The 23695-nt window shown below is 36.7% G+C and overlaps 1 protein-coding gene across 3 annotated transcripts in view; it reads left to right on the top strand.

The window, feature by feature from the left end:
• Positions 1-23695, top strand: part of COP1 (COP1 E3 ubiquitin ligase) — a 200655-nt gene that overhangs the window by 12268 nt on the left and 164692 nt on the right. For all 3 annotated transcript variants that reach the window (XM_047753827.1, XM_047753829.1, XM_047753828.1), the window contains exon 2: positions 18955-19014. In XM_047753827.1, coding sequence (XP_047609783.1) covers positions 18955-19014 — 60 coding nt within the window. The remainder of the gene's footprint in view (positions 1-18954; positions 19015-23695) is intronic.

The following is a 23695-nucleotide window of genomic DNA, read 5'->3' as shown; positions in this document are numbered from 1 at the left end:
TTAAAAAAATCCGTGTAGGAGTTCCCGTTGTGGCTCAGCTGGTTAAGGACTTGATGTTGTCTCTGTGAGAATGTGGGTTCGAATCCTCACCTTGCTCAGGGGGTTAAGGATCTGGTATTGCTGCAAGCTGCAGTATAGGTGGCAGATGTGGCTCAGACCCCATGTTGCTGTAGCTGTGGTATAGGCCCCAGCTGCAGCTCTGTTATGACCCCTAGCCCAGGAACTTCCATATACTACAGGTGTGGCTATTAAAAAAAAAAAAAATCCATACAGTTTGGGATTTCTTTTATCTCTGATAAGGAGCTGGGAATACTGTCTAATGAAACAGATATGGTATTGTCTCTGTTTATACTTCCAGACTAGAACTTGTTGTTTCTGTAGACTCTCCTACATTTGCATCTACACATGTTTTTCTTCTGTGTAAACTTGATATCTTTCCTAGTGGCTGAATGGCTTGTGATGGGTGCTGTTCTGAAATATGAGTAAAATACAGCAGTTACATCTTGTTGGAATTGGCTTGAAAGGATATTTTTGGGTCAATCATATTTCCTGTCTTAGGAATTTGAAATTAGAAAACCACTTGAATTGGCCTATTGTTTTGTTGTTTTTTTTTGTTTTTTTTTTGTTTTTTTTTTTTTTGGCTGCACCCATGGCATATGGAGTTCCTCAGCTAGAGGAACTAGGGATTGAATCTTAGCCACACTTGTGACCTATGCCACAGCTGCAGCAACACCAGATCCTTACCCCACTGCACTGGGCTGGGGCTCGAACTTGTGCCTCAGTGGTGACCCAAGCTGCTGAAGAGGCAATGCCAGATCCTTAACCCGCTGCACTATAGCAGGAATACTCCCCCTCCCCTTTTACATTAAAGTCCTTAATGAAGTGTTGGTGCTGAAAGGGCTATATAGTTGAACCTTGAACAGCAAAGGAGTTGAGGTATCCACCCTCTGCCCAATTGAAAATTCACCTATAATTTATAGTTGGCCCTCCATATCTGCAGACTCCACTTTTGCACATTCAACCAACTGCAGACCATGTAGTACTATAGTATTTATTATTGAATAAAATCTGTGTATAAGTGGACCTACACATGTCAAACCTGTGTTGTTCAAGGGTCAGCTGTATATATGAAGCTGATATGTTTGAGCAGCAGAAAAAGAAACATTAGTCACATTAATTGTAGGGCACTAATGAAGACCTGTATTCCATAAAAGTGCACTCAAGTCCCTAGATCCACCTTGAATCTAACACTAGATCTTATGAGGCCTGGTGCTGATGTTTGCTGTAATTCTCCTAGTTGTCCACTTAACGTTCTAACTACATAAGCGTAATTAAAATTCTTTTCCAGCTCTGAGCCTTTAATGGTTAGAACTGTTGCTCTGTTTGAGTAGAGAAATCTTGGGAATGCGTGAATGGAATAAGACCCAGGAAGAGATTGAGAGTGTTATTGGGGGTGATTTTCACACTGGCAGGAATCAGTAATGACACTCCTTGGCCATATTTGGTTCCTTCATCCAGTCTACTTTTGGGGGGAGGTTGGACACCAGAGATTGTCTCTCCTGCTGCTTTTTCCATGCCTATCGCTTTTTGTATTAATCATGGTGCCCACATGATGTCATTTTTAAAACAAAACCCTCTTCACCTGAAGCTAGCACATAGCTATTTTGAATAGCTTCCCCTCTTTTTAAGCTTTCATTATTAAATTATAGAGTCTAAAAACTTTGCCTTCTATTCCTTTTCTTCCTATCTTTCCTGACTTATTCATAGAATTCTCTGTGACATAAGGCAAGTTTAAGCACAGGTTTTAGTGGAGATAGGAAAGGAATCTGTTTATAAAATGCCAAATAAATTTAATCTCCATTAAAATGGGCCTTTAAGTTTTTAAAGGCTTTTTATCGTATCACATGAAACTAAAAGGAGAGAGATAAATGGACAGAAGCTGGAACTTACCTGCTCCTCTGAAAACTGGTGCTGGGGGATCTAGTGTCGTCAGTGTAGGTGTAGAAAAGGATTTCAGGTTTATTTTTTACTTTTTCATTTTGTTTCCTTGTCTTTCAGTCCTGAATCCACTTGGGGCCAGTTGAGAATGGAGGATGTCTTGGGAATGATCACACAGCAGCTGATGTAAAGGGAAGGAGGAAGCTAGAGAAATGTCAAGTTTTGGACATTTTGAGAGGAAAGAGAAACATTTTTGTGGCTACTGACTTTGCTGGGTTTTTTTCATTCTTCAAGGATGTATATAAATTTCAGCATATTTAAAATGATTTTTTCCAAGGTCTTGTATATGCTGATAGTGATTTTAAATTTCATAGTCACAGTGATGCATATAAATACTTGTTTCCTTTATCTTTTGAGATCATAGCATGAAGCAAAAGGCACTAGACTTGGAATTTAAAGCCCAAGATTTAACTTAGGGCAAGTAAATGTTTGAGTATGTTTATTCATTTATACATTGAGATATAGTGATATTCCATTGTAGGACTGGGAGGTTTAGGTATATAATACATGTACAAGGACATTGTAAATTATAAAATCACCAAAAAGAATCAGGTAGTATTTGTCAGGATTTCTCATTTGGTAGCAAAATACGAATGTGGTCCTTTGGTCCTATTAGGTAAGATGTAACCTCTCCTTATTTTCTTAAATGACTCTAGATTGTGTCTGGCTCTGATTGTCTTGATAATGTTGTTTTTTAGTATTTAACCTGTGAAAGGCTTGACTAGTTAGAACCAGTACTACTATGACACAGTTGACACACTTTGTAGAAGCATAATGGAATTAGTGTCAGTATCAAAATATATAAGGATTGAGCAATGCTCTTATTATTGTACCATTTATTATTATTGTACCGTTTGATGTAAGTTTGAATGCTCCTTTTGAAGCAGGTAATGCATATAAAAGTCAGGAAGAGTACAAATAAAGCCTTGATTAAAAGTGTAACTTGAGAGTCAAACTGACTGTCATAATACCCTTGCCTGAGATGACATGCCTTATAAATACAAATTAGTAAAATTTAAAACATAATTTTCTGTATATCTATTCTGCAGTGTTGGTTTTTAAGTGCAATTAATGACACTCATAATCTTTCAGCTAGCTTAAGGTAGTGCAGTGTAATATCTGCCCTTAGTTTCGGGAGTTGGTAAAAATGTCTTCTTCACAAGGTTCAACTGAAGATCATTATCTTAATTAAATGATAGCAAGATGAAAAGTTCAAAATAATCATCACTAATAATGGTTTGAATAGTACCAGTGTGGTCACTTTGTGGTATGCATAAGTTCTGGGGTGTGATTGCAAAATCAGATGCTGACAATAGCCATCTTACTTTGTAAATCAGTGTCCGTTATGCTTATTTGCTTTTATGTTCTTTCTTTTTTTAAATTTCTGATTCTTTTCTGAGTTCTTACACCTCCTTTCAAATAACTTTTTCTTCATAATACCTGGTTTCTAATGTTATCTAATCGTGAATATTCTCTTTTTTCCAATACTTTTGTCATTTTCTTTCTTTTTTTTGTATATATATATTTGTTGATTTTTACAAGTTAAGTGATACCATATATTTATCTTTCTCTGGATGATTTACTTTACTTAATATGATCATTTTGGGGCCTAAGTTGCTGCAAATGGCATTATTTCAGTTTTTTTTTTTTTGGTCTTTTTTGTTGTTGTTGTTGTTGTTGTTGTTGCTATTTCTTGGGCCGCTCCCGCGGCATATGGAGGTTCCCAGGCTAGGGGTTGAATCGGAGCTGTAGCCACCGGCCTACGCCAGAGCCACAGCAACGCGGGATCCGAGCCGCGTCTGCAACCTACACCACAGCTCACGGCAACGCCGGATCGTTAACCCACTGAGCAAGGGCAGGGACCGAACCAAGGCAAGGGATCAAACCCGCAACCTCATGGTTCCTAGTCGGATTCGTTAACCACTGCGCCACGACGGGAACTCCTATTTCAGTATTTTTATGGTTGAGTAATACTCTGTTGTGTATGTATACACCACATGTTTATCCATATATTTGGGGATGGACATTTAGGTTGCTTCCATGTCTTGGGTATTGTAAATAGTGCTGCTGTGAATATTGGGGTGCATGTATGTCTTCAAATTAGAGGTTTTTTCCCAGGTATATGCTCAGGAGAGGGATTGCTGGATCATATATGGCAACTCTAATTTTAGTTTAAGGAACCTCCATAATGTTTCCATAGTGGCTACACCAATTTACATTCTCACCAGCAGTGAAGGAGGGTTCCCTTTTCTCCACACCCTCCAGCATTTATTAATTTTAGACTGTTTAATAATGGCCATTCCGACTGGCGTGAGGTAATGTCTCATTGCAATTTTGATTTGCATTTCTCTAATAAGTAGTCATGTCGAGCATCTTTTTGTGTACCTGTTGGCCATCTGTATGTCTTCTTTGGATAAATGTCCATTTAGGTCTTCTGCTGATCTTTTGACTGGGTTGTTTGGTTTTTATTGATGTTGGGCTGCATGAGTTTATCAGTATATTTTGGAATTTAAGCCCTTTGTTGCCTTGTTTGCAAATATTTTCTCCGATTCCAGAGGTTGTCTTTTTGTTTTGTTTATGGTTTCCTTTGCTTGCAAAAAGGTTTTAAGTTTAATTAGATCCCGTTTGTTTATTTTTGCTTTTATTTCTGTTATTCTAGGAGATGGATCCAAAAAGTTATTGCTGTGATTTATGTCAAAGAATGTTTTGCTTATATTTTCTTCTATGAGTTTTATAGTATCTGATTTTACTTTTTAGGTCTTTAATCTATTTTGAGTTTATTTTTTGTATATGGTGTTAAAGAATGTTCTAATTTTATTCTTTTACATGTGGCTGTCCAGTTCTCCCAGCACCACTTATTAAAGAGACTGTCTTTTATATTGTATGTTCTTGCCTCCTTTGTACTAGATTAAATGACCATAAGTGCATAGATTTATTTCAAGGCTTTCTATCCTATTCCATTGATCAGTATGTCTGTTTTTGTGCTGATACCATACTGTTTTGATGACTGTAGCTTTGCAATATAGCCTGAGGCCAGGCAGCCTGATTCCTCTGGCTCCATTCTTCTTTCTCCAGGTTGTTTTCATTAATCAGGGCCTTTTGTGTTTCCATACAAATTAAAATTTTTTTTTGTTTTAGTTCTATGAAAAATGCTATTGGTAATTTGATAGGGATTTCATTGAAACTGTAGATTGCCTTGAGTGTATGATCATTTTAACAATGTCAATTCTTTCAGTCCAAGAACACAGTATATCTTTCCAGGTCTTTGTGTTGTCTGATTTCTTCCATTAGCTCCAGGCTTTGGAGTATACATCTTAAAGGTCTTTTGCCTCCATAGATAGGTCTATTTCTAGGTATTGTACTCTTTTTAATGACATGATTAATGGGATTGTTTCCTTAATTTCTCTTCCTGATTTTTCATTGATAGTGTATAGAAATGCACCTGATCTCTGTATTAATTTCATATCCAGCAGCTTTACCAAATTTATTGATTAATCCTAGTAGTTTTCTGGTAGTGTCTTTAGGATTTTCTGTGTCATCTGGAAGCAATGACAATTTTAACTCTGCTCCAATTTGCATTCCTTTTATTTCTTTTTTTTTCTTTTTTTGTCTGATTGCTGGCTAGGACTTCCAAAACTATGTTGAATAGAAGTGTCAAGAGTGGGCATGCTTTTCTGGGTCCTATCTTATAGGAAATGCTCTCATCTTTTCACCGTCGAGTATGATGTTAACTGTGGGTTTCTCATGTATGTCCTTGTCTATGTTGAGTTATGTTCCCCCTGTGCCCACTTCCTGAAGGGTTTTTACCATAAATGAATGTTGAATTTTATCAAAATCTTTTTCTGCATCTATGGAGATGATCATAATGGGTTTTATTCAGTTTTTTAATGTGTTGTATCCCGTGGGTTGATTTGTAGATATAGAGAAATCCTTCCCTGGGATAAGTTCCTCTTGATCATGGTGTATGATCTTTTTAATTAATGACTGTTGGAGTTATTTGCTAGTATTTTGTTGAGAATTTTTTTGTCTATGTTTATCAGTGATATTTTCTATAATTTTCGGTTTTTTTGTGTGTGATATCTTTGTCTGGTTTTGGTATCAGGGTGATTGTGGCTTAAAATGAATTCAGAAGTATTCGTTTGCAATTTTTTGGATAGGTACCTTTCAGAAGGTTAAGTGTTAAGTCTTCTCAAAATATTAAGTCAAGCTATTTGTCCTTGACTTTTGTTTGTTGGGAGTTTTAAAATTACTGATTCAGTTTCAGTACTGGTAATTGGTCTGTTCATGTTTTCTATTTCTTTCTGATTCAGTCTTGGGATATCTTATCTTTCTAAGAATTTTTCCATTTTTTCTAGGTTGTCCATTTGATTGGCATATGGTAACTCGTAGTCTTTTATGATCCTTTGTATTTCTGTGGTGTGAAAATTTTTCCTTTTTCATTTATGATTTTATTGACTTGGGCTTGCTTCCTTTCTTTCTTGATGAGTCTAGCTAAAGTTTTACCAATTTTGTTTATCTTTTCAAAGAAACAGCTTTTAGTTTCATTTATCTTTTCTATTTTTTTAAGTTTATATTTCATTTATTTTCCCTCTGATCTTTACTATTCCTTTCCTTCTACTAACTTTGGGTTTTGTTTGTTCTTCTTTCTCTAGTTGCTTTAAGTATAAGTTTATGTTGTTTATTTGAGATTTTTCTTGTTTTCTGAGGTAAGCTTGTATAAACTTACCTCTTAAAATTGCATTCGCTGCATGCCATAGATTGTGGATTGTCATGATTTCATGTTCATTTATCCATATGTATTTTTGATTTCCCCTTTAATTTCTTCAGTGATCCATTGGTTGTTTACTAGCTTATTGTTTAGCTTCTGGGTGTTTTTGTGTTTTGTGTATTTTTTTTTTCTTGTAATTGATTTCTAGCCTTTTAGCATTATGGTTGGAAAAGATGCTTGATATGATTTTAGTTTTCTTAAATTTACTGAGGATTGCTTTGTGGCCCAGGTTTTGATCTGTCCTAAAGTGTGTTTCATGTACACTAGAAAAGTATGTGTGTTCTGTTGCTTTCCAGTAGGATGCTCTATAAATATCAATGAAGTCCATTTAGTCTAATGTGTCATTTAAAGCCTGTGTTTCTTTATTGGTTTTATGTCTGGATAATCTGTCTATTGATGTAAATGGGATGTTAAAAGTCCCACACTGTTACTGTGTTATTGTCAGTTTCTCCTTTTTATGTCTGATAATACTTGCCTTATATATTGAATTGCTCCTAGGTTGAGTCTCTCTCTCTCTCTATATATATATATATATATATTTATTTATTTACAATTGTTGTATCTTCTGGATAGATCCTTGATCATTCTGTAGTGTCCTTTGTCTCTTATTATTTTGCAACAGGCTTATTTTAAAGGCAGTTTTGTCTGATCTAAATATTGTTACTCCAGCTTCCTCCCTCCCTCCCTCCCTCTTTCACTGCACCCATGGCATATGGAACTTCCTAGGCCAAGGATCTAATCTGAGCCTCAGCTGCAACCTTTGCCACAGCTGCTGTAGTGCCAGATCCTTAGTCCACTGTGCCACAGCAAGAATTCCTCCAGGTTTCATTTTATTTACATTTGTGGGTGGGAAATACCTTTTTCCATCCCCTCACTTTCGCTCTATATGTCTCTAAATCTGAAGTGAGTCTATTATAGGCAGCATACATATGGGTCCTGTTTTGTATACATTCAGCAAGTCTGTGTCTTTTGGTTGGAATGTTTAGTTTGTTTACATTTAAGGTGATTATTGATATCTATGTTACTAATTCCATTTTGTCAGTTGTTTTAAGGTTTTTGTTTTTTGTTTTTTGTTTTTGTTTTTTAATAGCCGTACTTGCAGCATTTGGAACTTCCCAGACTAGGGGTTGAATCGGAGCTGCAGCCACAGCAACACTGGATCCGAGCCACACCTGTAACCTACATCACAGCTGTGGCAACCAGACCCTTAACCCACTGAGTGAGGCCAGTGATCAAATCCACATCCTCATGGACACTATGTTGGGTTCTTAACCTGTTGAGCCACAACAGTAACTCCTGATCTCTTAATTTCAAATGCAATTTAAATATCCTGCATTTTTACTCTCCTCTCTCTCTTACTGGTTTTGCTATCATATTTGTAATTTTCTTGTTTTTATTTGTGGGCTTTTTTCCACTTGGAGAACTTCCTTTAGCATATGTCATGAAGCCAGTTTGGTGGTGCTAAATTCTTTTTAGCTTTTGCTTTTTTGTAAAGTTTTTGATTTCCCTGTCAAATCTGAATGAGAGCCTTGCTGGGTAGAGTATTCTTGGTTGTAGATTTTTCCCTTTTCTCACTTTACATATATCATGCCCTTCCTCTGGTCTCCAGAGCTTCTGCTGAAAAATCAGCTGATCATCTTACAGAGATTTGCTTGTATGTTGTTACTTTTCTCTTGTTGCTCTTTTAATATTTTCTCTGAGTCTTTAATTTTTGTCAATTTGATTATTGTGTCTCAGTGTTTTCCTCCTTGTGTTAATTCTAGGTGGGATTCTCTGTGCTTTCTGGACTCAGCTGACTGTTTCCTTTCCTATGTTAAGATTTTTTTCTTCAGATTTGCTTTTAGCAGTTTAAATGCAATATATGGGTCAGAGTGGGTTTTTTTTGTTTGTTTTTTAAAGTTTTGTTTGAGGTTTTCAGAACTTCTTGGATCTGTGCTGTGATATTCTTTGTTATTTTAACTTTTTTTTTAGCCACTGTTCATGTATTTCTTCTGATTTGATATTGTCCTGTAGCCTGTAGATGCTCTGGTTTCTTTTTCTTTTTGTGTTTTAATTTGAATAATATCTGTGGACATCTTCCTAGTTCAGTGCTTTTTTTTTTTTAAACTTGTATTTCATGTATTAATGAGCCAGTGGAAATAATCCTTTGTTTCTTGATGTCGTGATCTTGTGGAGTTTTACCTTGGACATATATGACTAGCATTCAATAGTGAACTTGATGAGAATGCTACACAGATTTTTAGGATTTTCTTTTTTGTCTTTTTAGGGCTGTACCTGCAGCATATGGAGGTTCCCAGGCTAGTCGAATCAGAGCTACAGCTGCCGGCCTATGCCACAACCACAGCAATGCCGGATTGGAGCTGTCTTTGAGCTACACCACAGCTCACGACAGTGCCAGATCCTTAACCCACTGAGCTAGGCCAGGGATTGAATCCGAAGCCTCATGGCTACTAGTCAGATTCGTTTCTGCTGTGCCACAGTGAGAACTCCCAGGATTTTCTTCTTGTAGTTCCTCCTTCTCTGGTGTTCTGTCCTGTAAATTCTTTCCCCTTTATCCTTCCTGAAAATCAGTGAGACTCTGGTGTTATGCCTGTGAAACTTCTTGTGACAGCAGAAAGCTGGGTCTTTGATAGTGTTCACTTCATTTGTTCCCCTTCCCTCAAAGATCTCAGTACCGTGTAGCTTAGTGTCCAGTATCTAAAAGCAGTTGTTTTGTTTATTCTCTCCCCCCGCCATTTTCTAAGTGTATATAGTAAAAGGGCCTACTTTTTAACTGCAAATGAAGAGTGGGCTTAATCACGTTTCACATTGTCCATTGGCCCATCAAGGCTCCTTTATTGCTTTGCCTTACTTTGTCAAATTTCTCTGATGCTTTTTTCTTCCATTTATAGTTTGACATATTTGAAAATTGGGTTATGTGTTATAGGTGATCAAATTAAAAAAAATTCTTGTTGGCTGGCTGGCAGTTGGATGTAGCTGTCATTTCATATAGATGTGTGGACATAAAAAAAAATGCACGCCTCAAAACTTGAGTCTTGATTTTAACAGATGAGAAGAAAGTCTCTGAGATGGTTGTAAATTACTCTTTTATTCTCTATGAACTAAGTGTTTGAATGTGAGAGTTAGAGGTGCAAGCAGTTTTGGGATGTTGTGAATTAGACATGTTTAGCAACATTCCTGAAGCTGAAGTCAGATGTAGGTTATGGCTGACTGACTGTAAACTTGACTTATGGTACTAGAAGTAATAGCTTTTAATTCTATTATGGATTCTACTAACAAATGATACTTCACTAAAGTAATGGACAATATTGTGTGAAGAAATCTGGATATCAGTGATTTGATCCAAAAATGACTCAGAAAAGTTAGACCCTGAAGAATCAAAATTTGGAAAACGTAATTATGTGTAAGTGTGTGTTTTCTGTACAAGAGTGATATATGATTAAATGTTTATGTCTAAAAGAGCTTTTCAGAAAAGGATAAAATAAAATTAACTGGTAAGGAAGTATTATGATAGTTTAATTAACAGAGATGTTTCTTTTTTAGTAGCATATAATGGTACATATTACTGTTGATTTAATTTTTAGATTCTATTGAATAAGCTGTTGTTTTCCTCCTCCTACTTCATTGCTTATTCTTCTGACCTCTTGTCTTGGTTTTCTTTGCTATTGCATTTTTTTGTTTTGTTTTGTTTTGTTTTCTTTTTAATGGCCACACCTGCAACATATGGAAGTTCCTGAGCCAGGGATTGAATCTGAGCCCCAGCTGTGACCTATGACCTATGCCTCAACTGCACCAATACCAGATCCTTTAACCCACTGTGCCAGGCTGGGGATCAAACTCATGCCTCTTCAGTGACCTGAGCCATTGCAGTTGGATTCACTCACTGCACCACAGCAGGAACTCCTCTTGTGATTGATAAGTGTTTTTGAGTATATACTGTGAAATGTGTTTTGCACATTTTAATCTTAAATAAATTGTATTGTGTCACAGATCTCATTTTTATTTCTATTTTCACTTGACAAAATATTCAGTCATGGTGATTCATGTACCTTTGGTTCATTCCTTTTAACTGTTGCATGATGTTTTATAGTTTATTTCCAGGCACATCTTACTTCATCATTATAGTAATTATGAGCATTAAGGCTGCCTCTAATTCCCTACTTTTGTATCAGCTATCCAGTTTAATCTAAGTATCCTCATGGGTATTCCTTGTTGACAGATATGAATGTTTCTCTCTTAGATGTATACACACACACACACACACACACACACACACACAGAGACTCTTGTTTATACTTACATATATATGCATGTACTACATATACCTATATGTGTATATGTTTATAGCTGTACCTGTTTACAAATAATCTCAAGAGTGGGATTGCCAGGTCGTAAGTATATGAATATTCTATGTCAGTTGCCTGCTAGAATATCTTTCATGAAGATCTTTCTTTCTCCATATCCTCCCCTGCATAATTGGTGTTCTAATTTTCTAATAATTTAGTGGGGATAAAGTATTATTTTAACCAGTGAGTTGGAACATCTTTCCATATATTTGAAAGGCAGTGTTTTTTCCCCTTTCTGTGAATTAGGAATTGACATTCTTTCCCATTTTTTTTTTTCTGTTGGATTTTCTGTCTTGTATGTTGATTTACAAGAATTGCTGTTGTTATAGTGGTGCAAGAGACATGAACAGTTCCAGCAGAGAATTTAATCCATTTGTGATTTCTTTCCTTCTCTTCGATGATGTACTGTGTCAGTTATCCATAAAAAGTTTTGAGGAGTCCATGAACATTTTTAGGGTGACCTGTATAAATTTTGGGGTGGTGGTATAAAATTTCATGTATCTGTATAATGTTTGGTCTGGCTGCCAGTTATATGCTTGCTATATGTGTACTTATGCTTAGGTCTTCTAGCTCATTGTCCCTGAATGCTATTCACAGGCAGAGTAGAAGGGTTCTAAATCATTTGTTTACAGTTTTCCCCAGATCCTACTCTGGGTATGTTCTTACCCTTCATAACTGGAAAGAGTTGGTTGTGTTTTATTAGGTTCTATATTTCTTGAATATTTCATCCCTTTTTGGGGGGAAGGGGCATGGTCAGTCAGTCCTTTTCTTCTTTTGTTCTATTGTATCTGTTTCTTTTTTAAAATATTTTTTCCAGAAGTTCCTGTTGTGGCTCAGTGGTAATGAATTCGATTAGTATCTATGAGAACGTGGGTTTAATCCCTGGCCCTGCTCAGTGGGTTAAGGATCTGGCGTTGCTGTGAGCTGTAGTGTAGGTCACAGATTCAGCTCAGATCTGGCATTGCAGTGCCTGTGGCCACTGCAGCTGCAGCTCATATTCAACTCCTAGCCTAGGAACTTCCATATGCCACGGGTGTGGCCCTGAAAAGACCATTCCTTCTTTTCCCCAAATATGGTTTCTATTGAACATGTATCATAAAGTCAAAAAAATCTTGATTTAAATAAGTCAGGGACCATCTGTACAAGCTCTTTGCTAAAGTTTAAAATTGGATTGTCTATTTGTTTTTTTGCTGTTGAGTTGTAAGAGTTCTTTTATATATTCTGAGTAGAGGTCCCCTCTTTGATATGTGATTTGCAAATATTCTGACAGTGTCCTTTGATGTACGAAAGTTTTAGCTTTTGATGAAGTCCAATTTATCTATTTTTTCTTCTGTTTCTCATGCTTTTGGTGTCTTATCTAAGAAGCCATTGCCCAGCCCAATGTCATCAAGATTTATTATACCTGTTCCTAATAGAAATTTTTTGAGATTTTCAGCTTGAGCATGTGGATTCTTTTCTTCCCATATTTCTATCATTGATACAGAGTTTTCCATATTCTTTATTTGTGTATTCTGCCATTTGTTGAATATTGTACACTACGATTTGTACTGAGTACCTAATGGATTTTTGTTAATCAGTACAGTGATTCTGTGATGTAAATAACATCCCACTTATACAAATGAGGAAACAGAAATTATTCTTTTTTATGCTTTTTTTAGGGCCTCACTCCTGGCATATGGAGGTTCCCAGGCTAGGGGTCCAATCAGAGGTACAGCTTCTGGCCTACACCACAGCCACAGCAACATCAGATCCAAGCCCTGTCTGCGGTTTACACCACAGCTCATGGCAACGTCAGATCCTTAACCCACTGATCGAGGCCAGGAATCGAACCTGCAACCTCATGGATGCTAGGCAGATTTGTTTCCACTGCACCACACAGGAACTCTGAAACAGAGAGATTAAGCTACTTGTCCAAAGTCAAAAGTTGTAGGTGACATAGCTAGGATTAATTTTAGTTGAATCCCCTTTTTGTTGCACCTTTACTGTGGTGCAAAGAATGGAGACTTTCTTCTCTTTCACGTGTTACTCAGAAGCCGTTCCTTAAAAGCTTCTTGTTGAAACTGATCTGATAGTAATTTTTAGATGCTGTATACAACTTTTAATATTAGTGGAGCATATTATAGGACAACTCATATTATGTCCTTTTTTTTTCCCCCCTCCAGCCACACCTGTAGCATATGGAAGTTCCTGAGCTAGGAGTCGAATCAAAGCTATAGCTGCTACCCTTTGCCACAGAACAGCAATGCTGAATCTGAGCTGCATCTGCCACCTACGCCACAGGTTGCGACACTGCTGGATTCTTACCCCACTGTACAGGGCAAGGGATGGAACCTTCATCCTCGCAGAGATTATGCCGTGTCAAGTTCTTAACCTGCTGAGCCACAACAGGCGTTCCATATGTCCTGTTTTTGCGTTTGTTGTTGTTGTGGTGGTGGTTTTTTTTTTTTTTTAAATAAACTAATGGGTGATAGAGCTTTGTGTGGAATAAGCCTGTTATCAGTTCTTTTAGCTTCAAATTTTACAGTGGCTTTCCTTTAGTTCCTTTCAACATATATGGTAGAATGATCTGGTTGATCACACTGTCAGATTGTTATCACTCATCTGTTCCACATCTTCCGATGAATTCTTGTTTTATTAACTATTAAAACCCAAATCCTTAACTTGAGCTAAAGTAGTTCTTTGTTGGAGTTCCCTGGTGGCCTAGTGGTTAAGGGCTTAGTGTTGTTACTGCTGTGTTTTGAGTTCAGTCCCTGTCCCAGGAACTTCTGCTTGAAGCAGGCATGGCCAAAAAAAAGAAAAAAGAGGTGTTTTTTTTTTTTTTTTTTTGCTTTTTAGGGCTGTGCTTGTGGCATATGGAGGTTCCCAGGCTAGGCGTTAAATTGGAACTGCAGCTGCTGGCCTACGCCACAGCCACAGCAACGCCAGATAGGAGCTGCATCTGCAACATACACCACAGTTCATGGCAACACCAGATCCTTAACCCACTGAATGAGGCCAGGGTTCGAACCTTCAACCTCATGGTTCCTAGGCAGGTTCATTTCCACTGCACTACGGTGGGAACTCTTATCTCGTTAGTCTTTAAACATGACGCCTTAGGACATTTACAGTTGCTCTTGCCACTAAATTGTAATTCTTCCAGATTTTTAGTGTAGTTCATTTCCCTCCTTTTTTTTTAAATTTTCTTTTTTTTATTATAGTTAATTTATAGTGTTCTGTCAAATTTTGCTGACCATTAAAGTGACCCATTCATATATATATATACACACACACACATTCTTTTTCTCACATTATCCTCCATCCCTGCTATCTTAAAAGAGTTATTCTGATGTCACCTTCTCACTGAAGCTTCTCTGACTATCCTGTGTAACCCAAACTTTGCCTATAAACCCTGAGAGATTTTTGTTTGTTTTAGTCACTTCTCTGTCCTTGGTATCTAGAACAATGTGTGGTATATACTCAATACCTAATACATAATTTGTTAAATATATGATTTTTAAATTTTTTTAGAATTTTTTGAGAGACTGTTGATAAATATTCACAATTAATTCATTTTGATTGCTAGGGCCAGTCCAAAAATAGCCATTGTTGGCACTGTTGGTAGTGTAGATATGAGAGATCACTCTGTTAAAATATTTTGCATCCTTCCTCTAAGCATCATTTAATTCAGCATAAATCAGAGATGTGATAATATTGTTACTCAAACCTATATTTACTTTGGAAACAGAAAGATCTCTTCCCCTGAATCTTAAAAATGCTTTATTAGTTTTCTAAAAGGTTGGTGTGTTAATATCTAGACCTTCTGTGATAGAAAAATTTAGATGTTTATTCTTATTCACATAGCAGTTGAGTTTTAGAAATTAATCAGTATTGGGACTACAGATTTTCATTCAAGGGAACAGTGTTTTTTTAATCAAAGTAATATATGGAGTTAATTAAGGCAGTGTGGTATTGGCAAAAGAATAGAATAGACAGTTCAGTATTAATGAATAGAGGGTCCAGATATAGACCCAGGTAAAGATAGTCAACTGATCTTTGACAGGAAGCAGAAGCAAAACAGTATAGAAGAAAGTTCCTGGAAAAACTCTTCATCCACATGCAAACAAAATGAATCTAGACCATATCCCCATTCACCAAAATTAAATGTATCACAGAATTACATGTAAGATGAGAAATTATTAGATTCCTAGAAGATAACATAGGGGAAGTCTAGTTAACCTTGAGTTTGTTGATGACTTTTTAGGCACAACACCAAAGACATGATCTGTGACAGAAAGGATCAATAAACAGAACTTCTTTAAAATTAAAATATTCTGCTCAGGGGAGAATGTCAAGAGAATGGAAAGACAAAATTGTGAACAAATATTTGGAAAAGACATAAAGGATTTTTATCTGGAATATACAAAGAACTCACCTGCCGTATAGCACAGGGAAATCCACTCAGTATTCTGTGATAACCTTTATGGGAGTGGATATGTCTATATGTGTAACTGAATAACTTTGCTGTATAGCAGAAATTAAGACAACATTGGTAATCAACTATACTTCAAAAAAATTAAAAAAGCAGATTTAATAATAAACCACCCAAAAGATTTGTGAGGAATTAATAGGAAAAAGTATAATATCCAAAGAACTCTTAAAACTTAACAATAAGAAAACAACCTGATTTTAAAGTGGACCAAAGACTTTGGCAGACACCTCATAGATCTAGAGATGGTAAGTAAGCATATGAGAAATGCTCCATATCATCTTAGATCATTGGGAAAGTGCAAGTCAGAACAACGAGACATCACTAAACGTGTATCAGAATGGCCACATCTTGAGCACCAACAACACCAGATGTTGAAGAGGATGCAGTGCAACAGGAAAACTTGTTCTTTGCTAATGGAAATAAAATATGGTACAGCCACTTCAAGACATATTTTGGTTGGTTTCTTACAAAACTAATCCTCTGTTAGTTGTATTCTTTAATACTTGCCTAAAGGAGTTGAAAACTTATTACCACACAGAAACCTGCACAAGAATGCTTATAGCAGCTGCATCCTTAATTGCCAAATCTTGGAAACAGCTAACACATTCTTCAGTAGGTGAATGGATAAATAAACTGCAATATATCCAGACACTGAAATACTACTCAGCAATGAAAAGAAATTAGCTATCAAGCCATGAAAAAACATGGAAGCACCTTATATGCCTTTTAGTAAGTGGGAGAAGCCAACCTGAAAAGGCTACATTCTATATAATCCCAACTATATGACATTCTAGAAAAGACACAACCATGGAGATAATAAAAAGATCAGTGGATGTGGGTAAGGGGAGAGAAATGAATAGGCAAAGCACAGAGGATTTTTAATTTAATTTAATTTAATTTTTTCCTGCTGTACAGCATGGGGATCAAGTTACTCTTACATGTATACATTTTCCCCCACCCTTTTTTCTGTTGCAGTATGAGTATCTAGACATAGTTCTCAGTGCTACTCAGCAGGATCTCCTTGTAAATCTATTCTAAGTTGTGTCTGATAACCCCAAGCTCCTGATCCCTCCTACTCCCTCCCTCTCCCGTTGGGCAGCCACAAGTCTCTTCTCCAAGTCCATGGTTTTCTTTTCTGTGAAGATGTTCATTTGTGCTGGATATTAGATTCCAGTTATAAGTGATATCATATGGTATTTGTCTTTGTCTTTCTGACTCATTTCACTTAGTATGAGATTCTCTAGTTCCATCCATGTTGCTGCAAATGGCATTATGTCATTCTTTTTTATGACCAAGTACTATTCCATTGTGTGTATATACACCACATCTTCCTAATCCAATCATCTGTTGATGGACATTTGGGTTGTTTCCATGTCCTGGCTATTGTGAATAGTGGTGCAATGAACATGTAGGTGCATGTGTCACAGAGGATTTTTAGAGCAGTGAAAATAATCTGTATGATATTATGATGATGGTTATATGTCATTATATTTTTGCCTAAACCCATAGAATGCACAGCATGAATAATGAACCGTAAGGTAAACTTTGGAGTTTTGGATGGGGTTGTGATGTGCCATTGCAGGTTCATTCTTGGTTAAAAAAAAAAGTAACATTTCTAGTGAGTGATGGTAATAGGGGAGGCTGTGCGTGTGTGGGGGCAGGAGAAGTCTCTGTACCTTCCTTTCAGTTTTATTGCAGACTTGAAAAACTGCTCTAAAGTCTTTATAAAGAGAGGGAAGTAAATACTGCCTTTACTCTGGGTTGTGGGCCTTAAGGTATCTGCCTGAGCACCTAGCAACCAGCTTGATCTGTGTGAAATAAAATTTGTTTATTCTGGATATGCTCTTCACCACTCTTCAGTCACAAACTGGGGTCACAGAGCAGTCTGTACAACTCATCCACATGCCCTCAGAAGGAACCCTACCTTAGCTTCCTTAACTCCATCATGCAGGAGCAAGATGGACATTATTCCAAAAGACAAATTACTGAATCCCTTCACTTAGGGGAGATTTTTTTGTCTTTTTCTAGGGCTGCTCCCTCGGCATATGGAGGTTCCCGAGCTAGGGGTCAAATTGGAGCTGTAGCCACCGGCCTACGCCAGAGCCACAGCAACACGGGATCCAATCTGTGTCTGCAACCTATACTACAGCTCATAGCAACGCCGGATCCTTAACCCACTGAGCAAGGCCAGGGATCGAACCCGCAACCTCATGGTTCCTAGTCAGATTTGTTAACCACTGCGCCACGACGGGAACTCCCAGGAGATTTCTTTTTCTTGAAGAAGTGTGTCAATTTTCATTTACACTTTGTCATATATCATCAGTAAGGATTGGATTTGTATGCCAGTAACAGAAAACTCTGACTTAAGCAAGTGGGGATTCACATTTCTCACGTAATGTGAAGTCCAGAGATAAGCAACCCATCCCTGAGGCAGTAACTTAAGGATGTCATCAAGGAACTGGTATCCTATCTTCTTAGCTTATGGTTTTTGTCCTCATGATCACAAGATGGGCTGTTGTATCTCTGGAGACTTCCTCAGAGTTTTTGCTAGGAAGAAAGGGGAAGGAGAAGTGGAAATTGCCTTTTACAAGACTTTGCTTTTTTCTGGTAGACTGTGCCCTCTTGGAGACTGATAACCACCTTTCCTTGGCCAGAACATGTGTCATAGTTGGAATGACTTGATATTTACCTCACAGTATCTGGAAGTAGTTTAGAATTGTGATAGTGAACATGGACCTGAGTTTGAAAATTGGCATTGTTACTTCCAAGCTGTGTGACTTGAACATCTCTGTGTCTCTGTTTCCTCATCTGTAAAATGGGTATAGTAGTAGGTACCTGTGCTGTTGAAAGGATTAAGTGAGCTAATAGAGGTCATTGTTTTAGTGGATATGCATAGTTCGTGTTAAGTATTAGCTATCATTATTATCTCACTATCTAGAAGAGTTACTGAAATTGGAATTCTAAATTTATCACTCAGGGAATTAGTTTTCCTTAAAATAGGAAATAAAAAGAGAACATTTAGATAGGTGCTTTTCAGTAGAAGGATGGTTGAAAAAGATGGTAGAACTTAAGCAGTCTCATGATTGCATTACACTATTAGATATTCTGGGCAAGTTAAAGTATTGGGGCCAGCTAAATTATTCATTTAATTCATCTTAGAACTTGATGGCCCTCAGAGCCATCTTAGACAAATTGTTGTTTTACCAGCAATTCTCAGAAGTTCATTCAGCTCAGTAGAAATTTCATCTCTCCTCAATAGAAAGTTTGAAGGCTTAGCTAGGTATTGAAATATGATTTTGTTGGTATCGTTGGCTTTTTCGATTCATAATCACTCTACTTAAAAAGTATTAATTATTTTTCTATTTTGTTTTTAGCCCTATCTGCTTTGATATGATTGAGGAAGCATACATGACAAAGTGTGGCCACAGCTTTTGGTAAGACGATTTTATTTTAGTGAAATTGTATTTTCACAGTTTTTAACTTGTATGTAAATGTAGCCAGTGAGAAGTTGTGTTTTTAAAGCTAGTTCTGGTGATTTTGAGTCATATTTCCTTGACTGATATATCCGTACAGGTTCAACAGCTCAAGGCAAACATGGTTGGTGGCATAATTTCTGTGAAATACTTAGATTTACCATCGGCCTTACAGATGAATTTTAAAACTTTTGGGTTTATTAATTATTTAAATTGTTCCTACTCTTTTAGGAAATTGAGGGTGCTGGGTAGTCAGGATGAAGCATGAAGCACCTTTAACTTTTTATGGGGGATGGGGTGAGGTCCATTAAAGCAGGCTAGGAGGTCATTGGAAAAGGGTGTTAGAAGATTAAAAAGCTCTGTGTTCTTTAACACTTGGCTCACTGCCGTCTTTAGATTGTATGTCATGTTAATCTGTATATCTTAAAAGATTTTTAGTTTGATAAAATACACATCACTTAAAATTTATTATCTTAACCATTTTAATTTTTTTTTCTTAACCATTTTAAAGTGAAATAATGTTGAGTATTGGTCACATTGTTGTGCAGTCAATCTCCAGAACTTTTTCATCTTGCAAAACTGAAACTACCCATTAAACGACGTCCCCATTTCTTTCTTTCCTCAACTTTTGTCAATCAATCATTCTACTTTTTTTGTGAATTTGTCTATTCTGGACCTCATGTAAGTGGAATCAAACCATAGTTGTTTTTTGTGACTGGTTTATTTCACTTAATATAGTGCACTCAAGTTTCATCTATGTTGTAGCATGTGTCAAAATTTCCTTCCTTTCTAAGGCTAAATACTGTTTCATTGCTTGTATACTTGGGCCTCAGTATCTGTGGGTTCAAAACACCACAGAAAGTTTTGAAAAAAAAATTCCAGAATGTTCCCACCAGCACTGCTTGAATTCGCAGTTCACTGAAACTGTTTACATAGTGACATCATATTACATATTATAAATGATCTAGGGATTCTTTGAAGTGTACAGGAAGATGTGTAGTACTGCGTAAGAGACTTGAGCATCCTTGCATGTTGGTATCCATAGGGGTCCTGGAACCAACCTCCTGTAGATACTGATGTTTGACTGTATATATTCTATTTTATTTGTGCATTCATCCGTGTGTGGACACTTGTGTTGCTTTCACCTATTAACTATTGTTAATAATGCTGTTTTGAATTGGTGAATAAATATCTCCTTGAAATCCTGCTTTCAGTTCTTTCAGATATATACCTGGAAGCAGAATTGCGGGATCATGTGGTAATTTTATGTTTAATTTTCTACAGACCCCCCATGCTGTTTTTCATACCTTTAATACCATTTTACATTACCACCAACAGTGTTAAAGGGTCCCAATTTTTTACATCTTCTCCAACACTTGTTATTTTCTTTTTTTTTTGTTTGTTTGTTTTTGGGTTTTGTTTTTTTTTTTGCATAGTGCTATCCTAATGGGCATGTTATCTGTGTATGTTTAATTCCTTTAGTTTTTTTTATTTATCTATTTGATCGGTGGTATTATATTTTATTTACAATCAGTCATCTCCCAAAATTATTTATACTGTTGGTTTAATAGTTCTATTATATTCTAATAGTTCTTATATTCTAATTTATGTTGAAGTTATACCCATAATTTTATACTGAGGTTGAATATCATATTTGGTGGGTTGATAACCATTAGTCAAGAAGAGTATTGTCACCAGTCTATAAGTCCTTTAGTTTAATCTGGGGTGTGTTGCTTCATTGATAGGTATATCCAATCTTCCAGTCGTTTAAAAAGAAATTTAGGGAGTTCCCGTCATGGCACAGTGGTTAACAAATCCGACTATGAACCATGAGGTTGCGGGTTTGATCCCTGGCCTTGCTCAGTGGGTTGATGATCCGGTGTTGCCGTGAGCTGTGGTGTAGGTTGCAGACACGGCTCGGATCCCTCCTTGCTGTGGCTCTGGCGTAGGCCAGTGGCTACAGCTCCGATTAGACCCCTAGCCTGGGAACTCCATATGCCGCGAGAGTGGCCCAATAAATGGCAAAAAAAAAAAAAAAGGACCTAAAAAGAAATTTAGAATAAAAATAGCTTTCTTGGCTTGCACTATTTGTGTTCTGTATTAAAATAAAAGTTATTCAAATAATAAGAGCAACATATACTCTAGTCTGTGGAAACTTTTATTGTATAGAAAGATATAATATGGAATGTAAGTCCTTTCATCCCTAGCCTTTCTATTCTGTCTTAAAAATTATCACCAGTAAGACGTGATTGTGTATTCTTTCAAAATGTTTTTCTTGGTTTTTAAAAATAAGGCTATCTTGCCTTCTTAAATAATTTTCATTTCCTGGTATATCATGGCATTAACATTATTATCACTTGTGAATCCCTTTCGGCTTCACATAGCTACTGAAATTCTGGTCATGTGGGTCTTGCTTTTAGGCTGATACATGTATGTTTGTCATCTTTTTAGGCTGATTGTTTAGCAGTACTCTTCTCTTTTGTCCATTAATTGATACGGTACCTTGGCATTCCATAGGAAATCGTATACTTTTCTTTGAGACTTTGAATTTTGATTTTTCTGGAAAACTGGGTGATTTAGAGTAGGCTTTCCCAACCTTGGTAGTATTAATGTATTAGACCAGATAATTCTTTGCTGTGGGCCCATTGTCCTTGCTGTTGTAGACTGTTCAGCACTATCCCTGGTTTCTGTAGCAACCCAGTAGCAACCCTTTTACTCCCAGTTGTGACAACCAAAAATGTCTCCAGCCATTTCTAGATATCCTTTAGGGGACAAAGTTGCCCTCAATTGAGAACTACTGATTTAAAGCTAGGAGAGCAAGTTCTTGAAGTTGGTAGACCAGGAATTTAGTCCTGGGTCTAAAACTTACCTTATCGTTGTCATTCAACCTGTCTTTTTGGCTGTTGCTGCTGTCTAGCCCCCATCCCACATTGTCTTCCTACTCTTCATCTCTTTTGTCACAGATATGAAGGTGCTGAAGTGTGAAACAGATTGTAAGGTGAGGTTTCCTAATTTCCCTCTAACTTATATATTCACTGTGGCATTTTAAAAAAGGTGAAGTGTCTTGCTTCACTGTGTTGTGAAGTATAATAAATTGATTGACATTATAACTAGACAGGCCTGGCCTTTTCAATAAATCCTGTAATCTTCATGGTGAGTCTTTAGGCACTTGTTGGAAAGCCTCATCAGTTTCTTAAATACTTTTTTCCCCTTTTAAATGGAAATAAAATATTGATCTTTGTTACAATTCAGATTACTTTGTTATACCCTGATGTGACTGTGTGTTTAAATATCTACTAGAGATTAGGTTTTGGTAGCGTAGAGATGATAACATTGGAAGGAGCTGGTATACCTGGAGGCTGGCAGTCCCATCCTATTGCCTGGCTTGATCAGCTGTGAAACATTTTGTACTTTTCTTTAAAGCAAAGCTGCTAATTATTTGCCCTACCTAACATTTGAGGCCTATGGAACTTCAGTCATTAACAGTAGGCTGTTACATCAACTCTTTGTTAACTTGAGCCCTGGCTGGTAACCTGGAGCCAAGCAGTATACTATTTCAAGGCTCCATCCAGATTATTAACACTAAATCAAATTGGGCCAGATCAACTGTTTGTCCCTTGTCCTAGTTATAAATGGTAGGTCTTTCCTAGTAAAAAGTTGGAGACCGTGTAGTAGGAACTTCTTTTATTTTATTCATTACTGCTTCACAGTAAACCTGGTATTAGCTATTGTGTAACTGAAGCTCAGTGATAGAATTTAAAAAGTCTGGCTTCTGTATGGTATAGAGATAAGGTTTGCTCTTTCTTTTTGCCCCTATGCTACCTCTAGTTTGTCCTCTGCCCCTTGCTTCTCAGATCTCATGTCTGTCAAGTCCTGATTTATTTACTATTTTGCTTCAGTACAAGTTGATTATAATTAACAAGGTCCCTCAGTGTTGTCATTTCCTAGCATATTTGTGATCAAACCTGGGTATCAGTTTGCATTTTGGGACTTGTGACTGATCCATCATCTTGTACCTTACCATTAGTCTTTCTTTGTGCCTGGTTATTATATTTGTACCTGATGATCGTATACGACCACTGGTAGTGATTTTTTCTTTCTGTCCTTGTTATAGTACCTTCTTTTTTGAGAATTTTCTGATGATTCAGTTTTCTATACCTATACATCCCTGTTCACAGACACTAAAATCTATTTATTGTATTTTGTAGGTAGGTGTAACTTAACAGAAGAAACAGAGCAATTACGTACATCAATAGAGAAATATTCTCTCTTCATGATTAGATATACACTTAGCAAGGGACACTGGTACTCATTTATGTCAGCATACTATAGTACTGACTAATTTTTTTTAAGTGTTTTAGTGCACTTAGCTCTTGAAAATTTCTCAGGTGGACCCAAGATCGATATCCTTCTTATTTCTTTGTGCCCACCCTATTTTGATTACGAGTATAGGCACTTACTTTTTTTTTGGAATCCAAAACATTGCATCTGGTGTGGTGATGGTCAAGTAGATAGATGGATGAGAATGAATTAGAGTTACTGTGGCAAGAAATAGTGAGACTTTCTAATAGTGTTCTATATGACCCAGAAGGCAGCACAAATCATGTCAAAAAAATTAAAATACTTTGGAATAAACCTAACA

This window comes from Phacochoerus africanus, chromosome 11, assembly GCF_016906955.1.
Source record: "Phacochoerus africanus isolate WHEZ1 chromosome 11, ROS_Pafr_v1, whole genome shotgun sequence".
Taxonomy (NCBI): domain Eukaryota; kingdom Metazoa; phylum Chordata; class Mammalia; order Artiodactyla; family Suidae; genus Phacochoerus; species Phacochoerus africanus.
The sequence above is the reverse complement of the archived record's forward strand: the minus strand, read 5'-3'. Positions and strand labels throughout refer to the sequence as shown.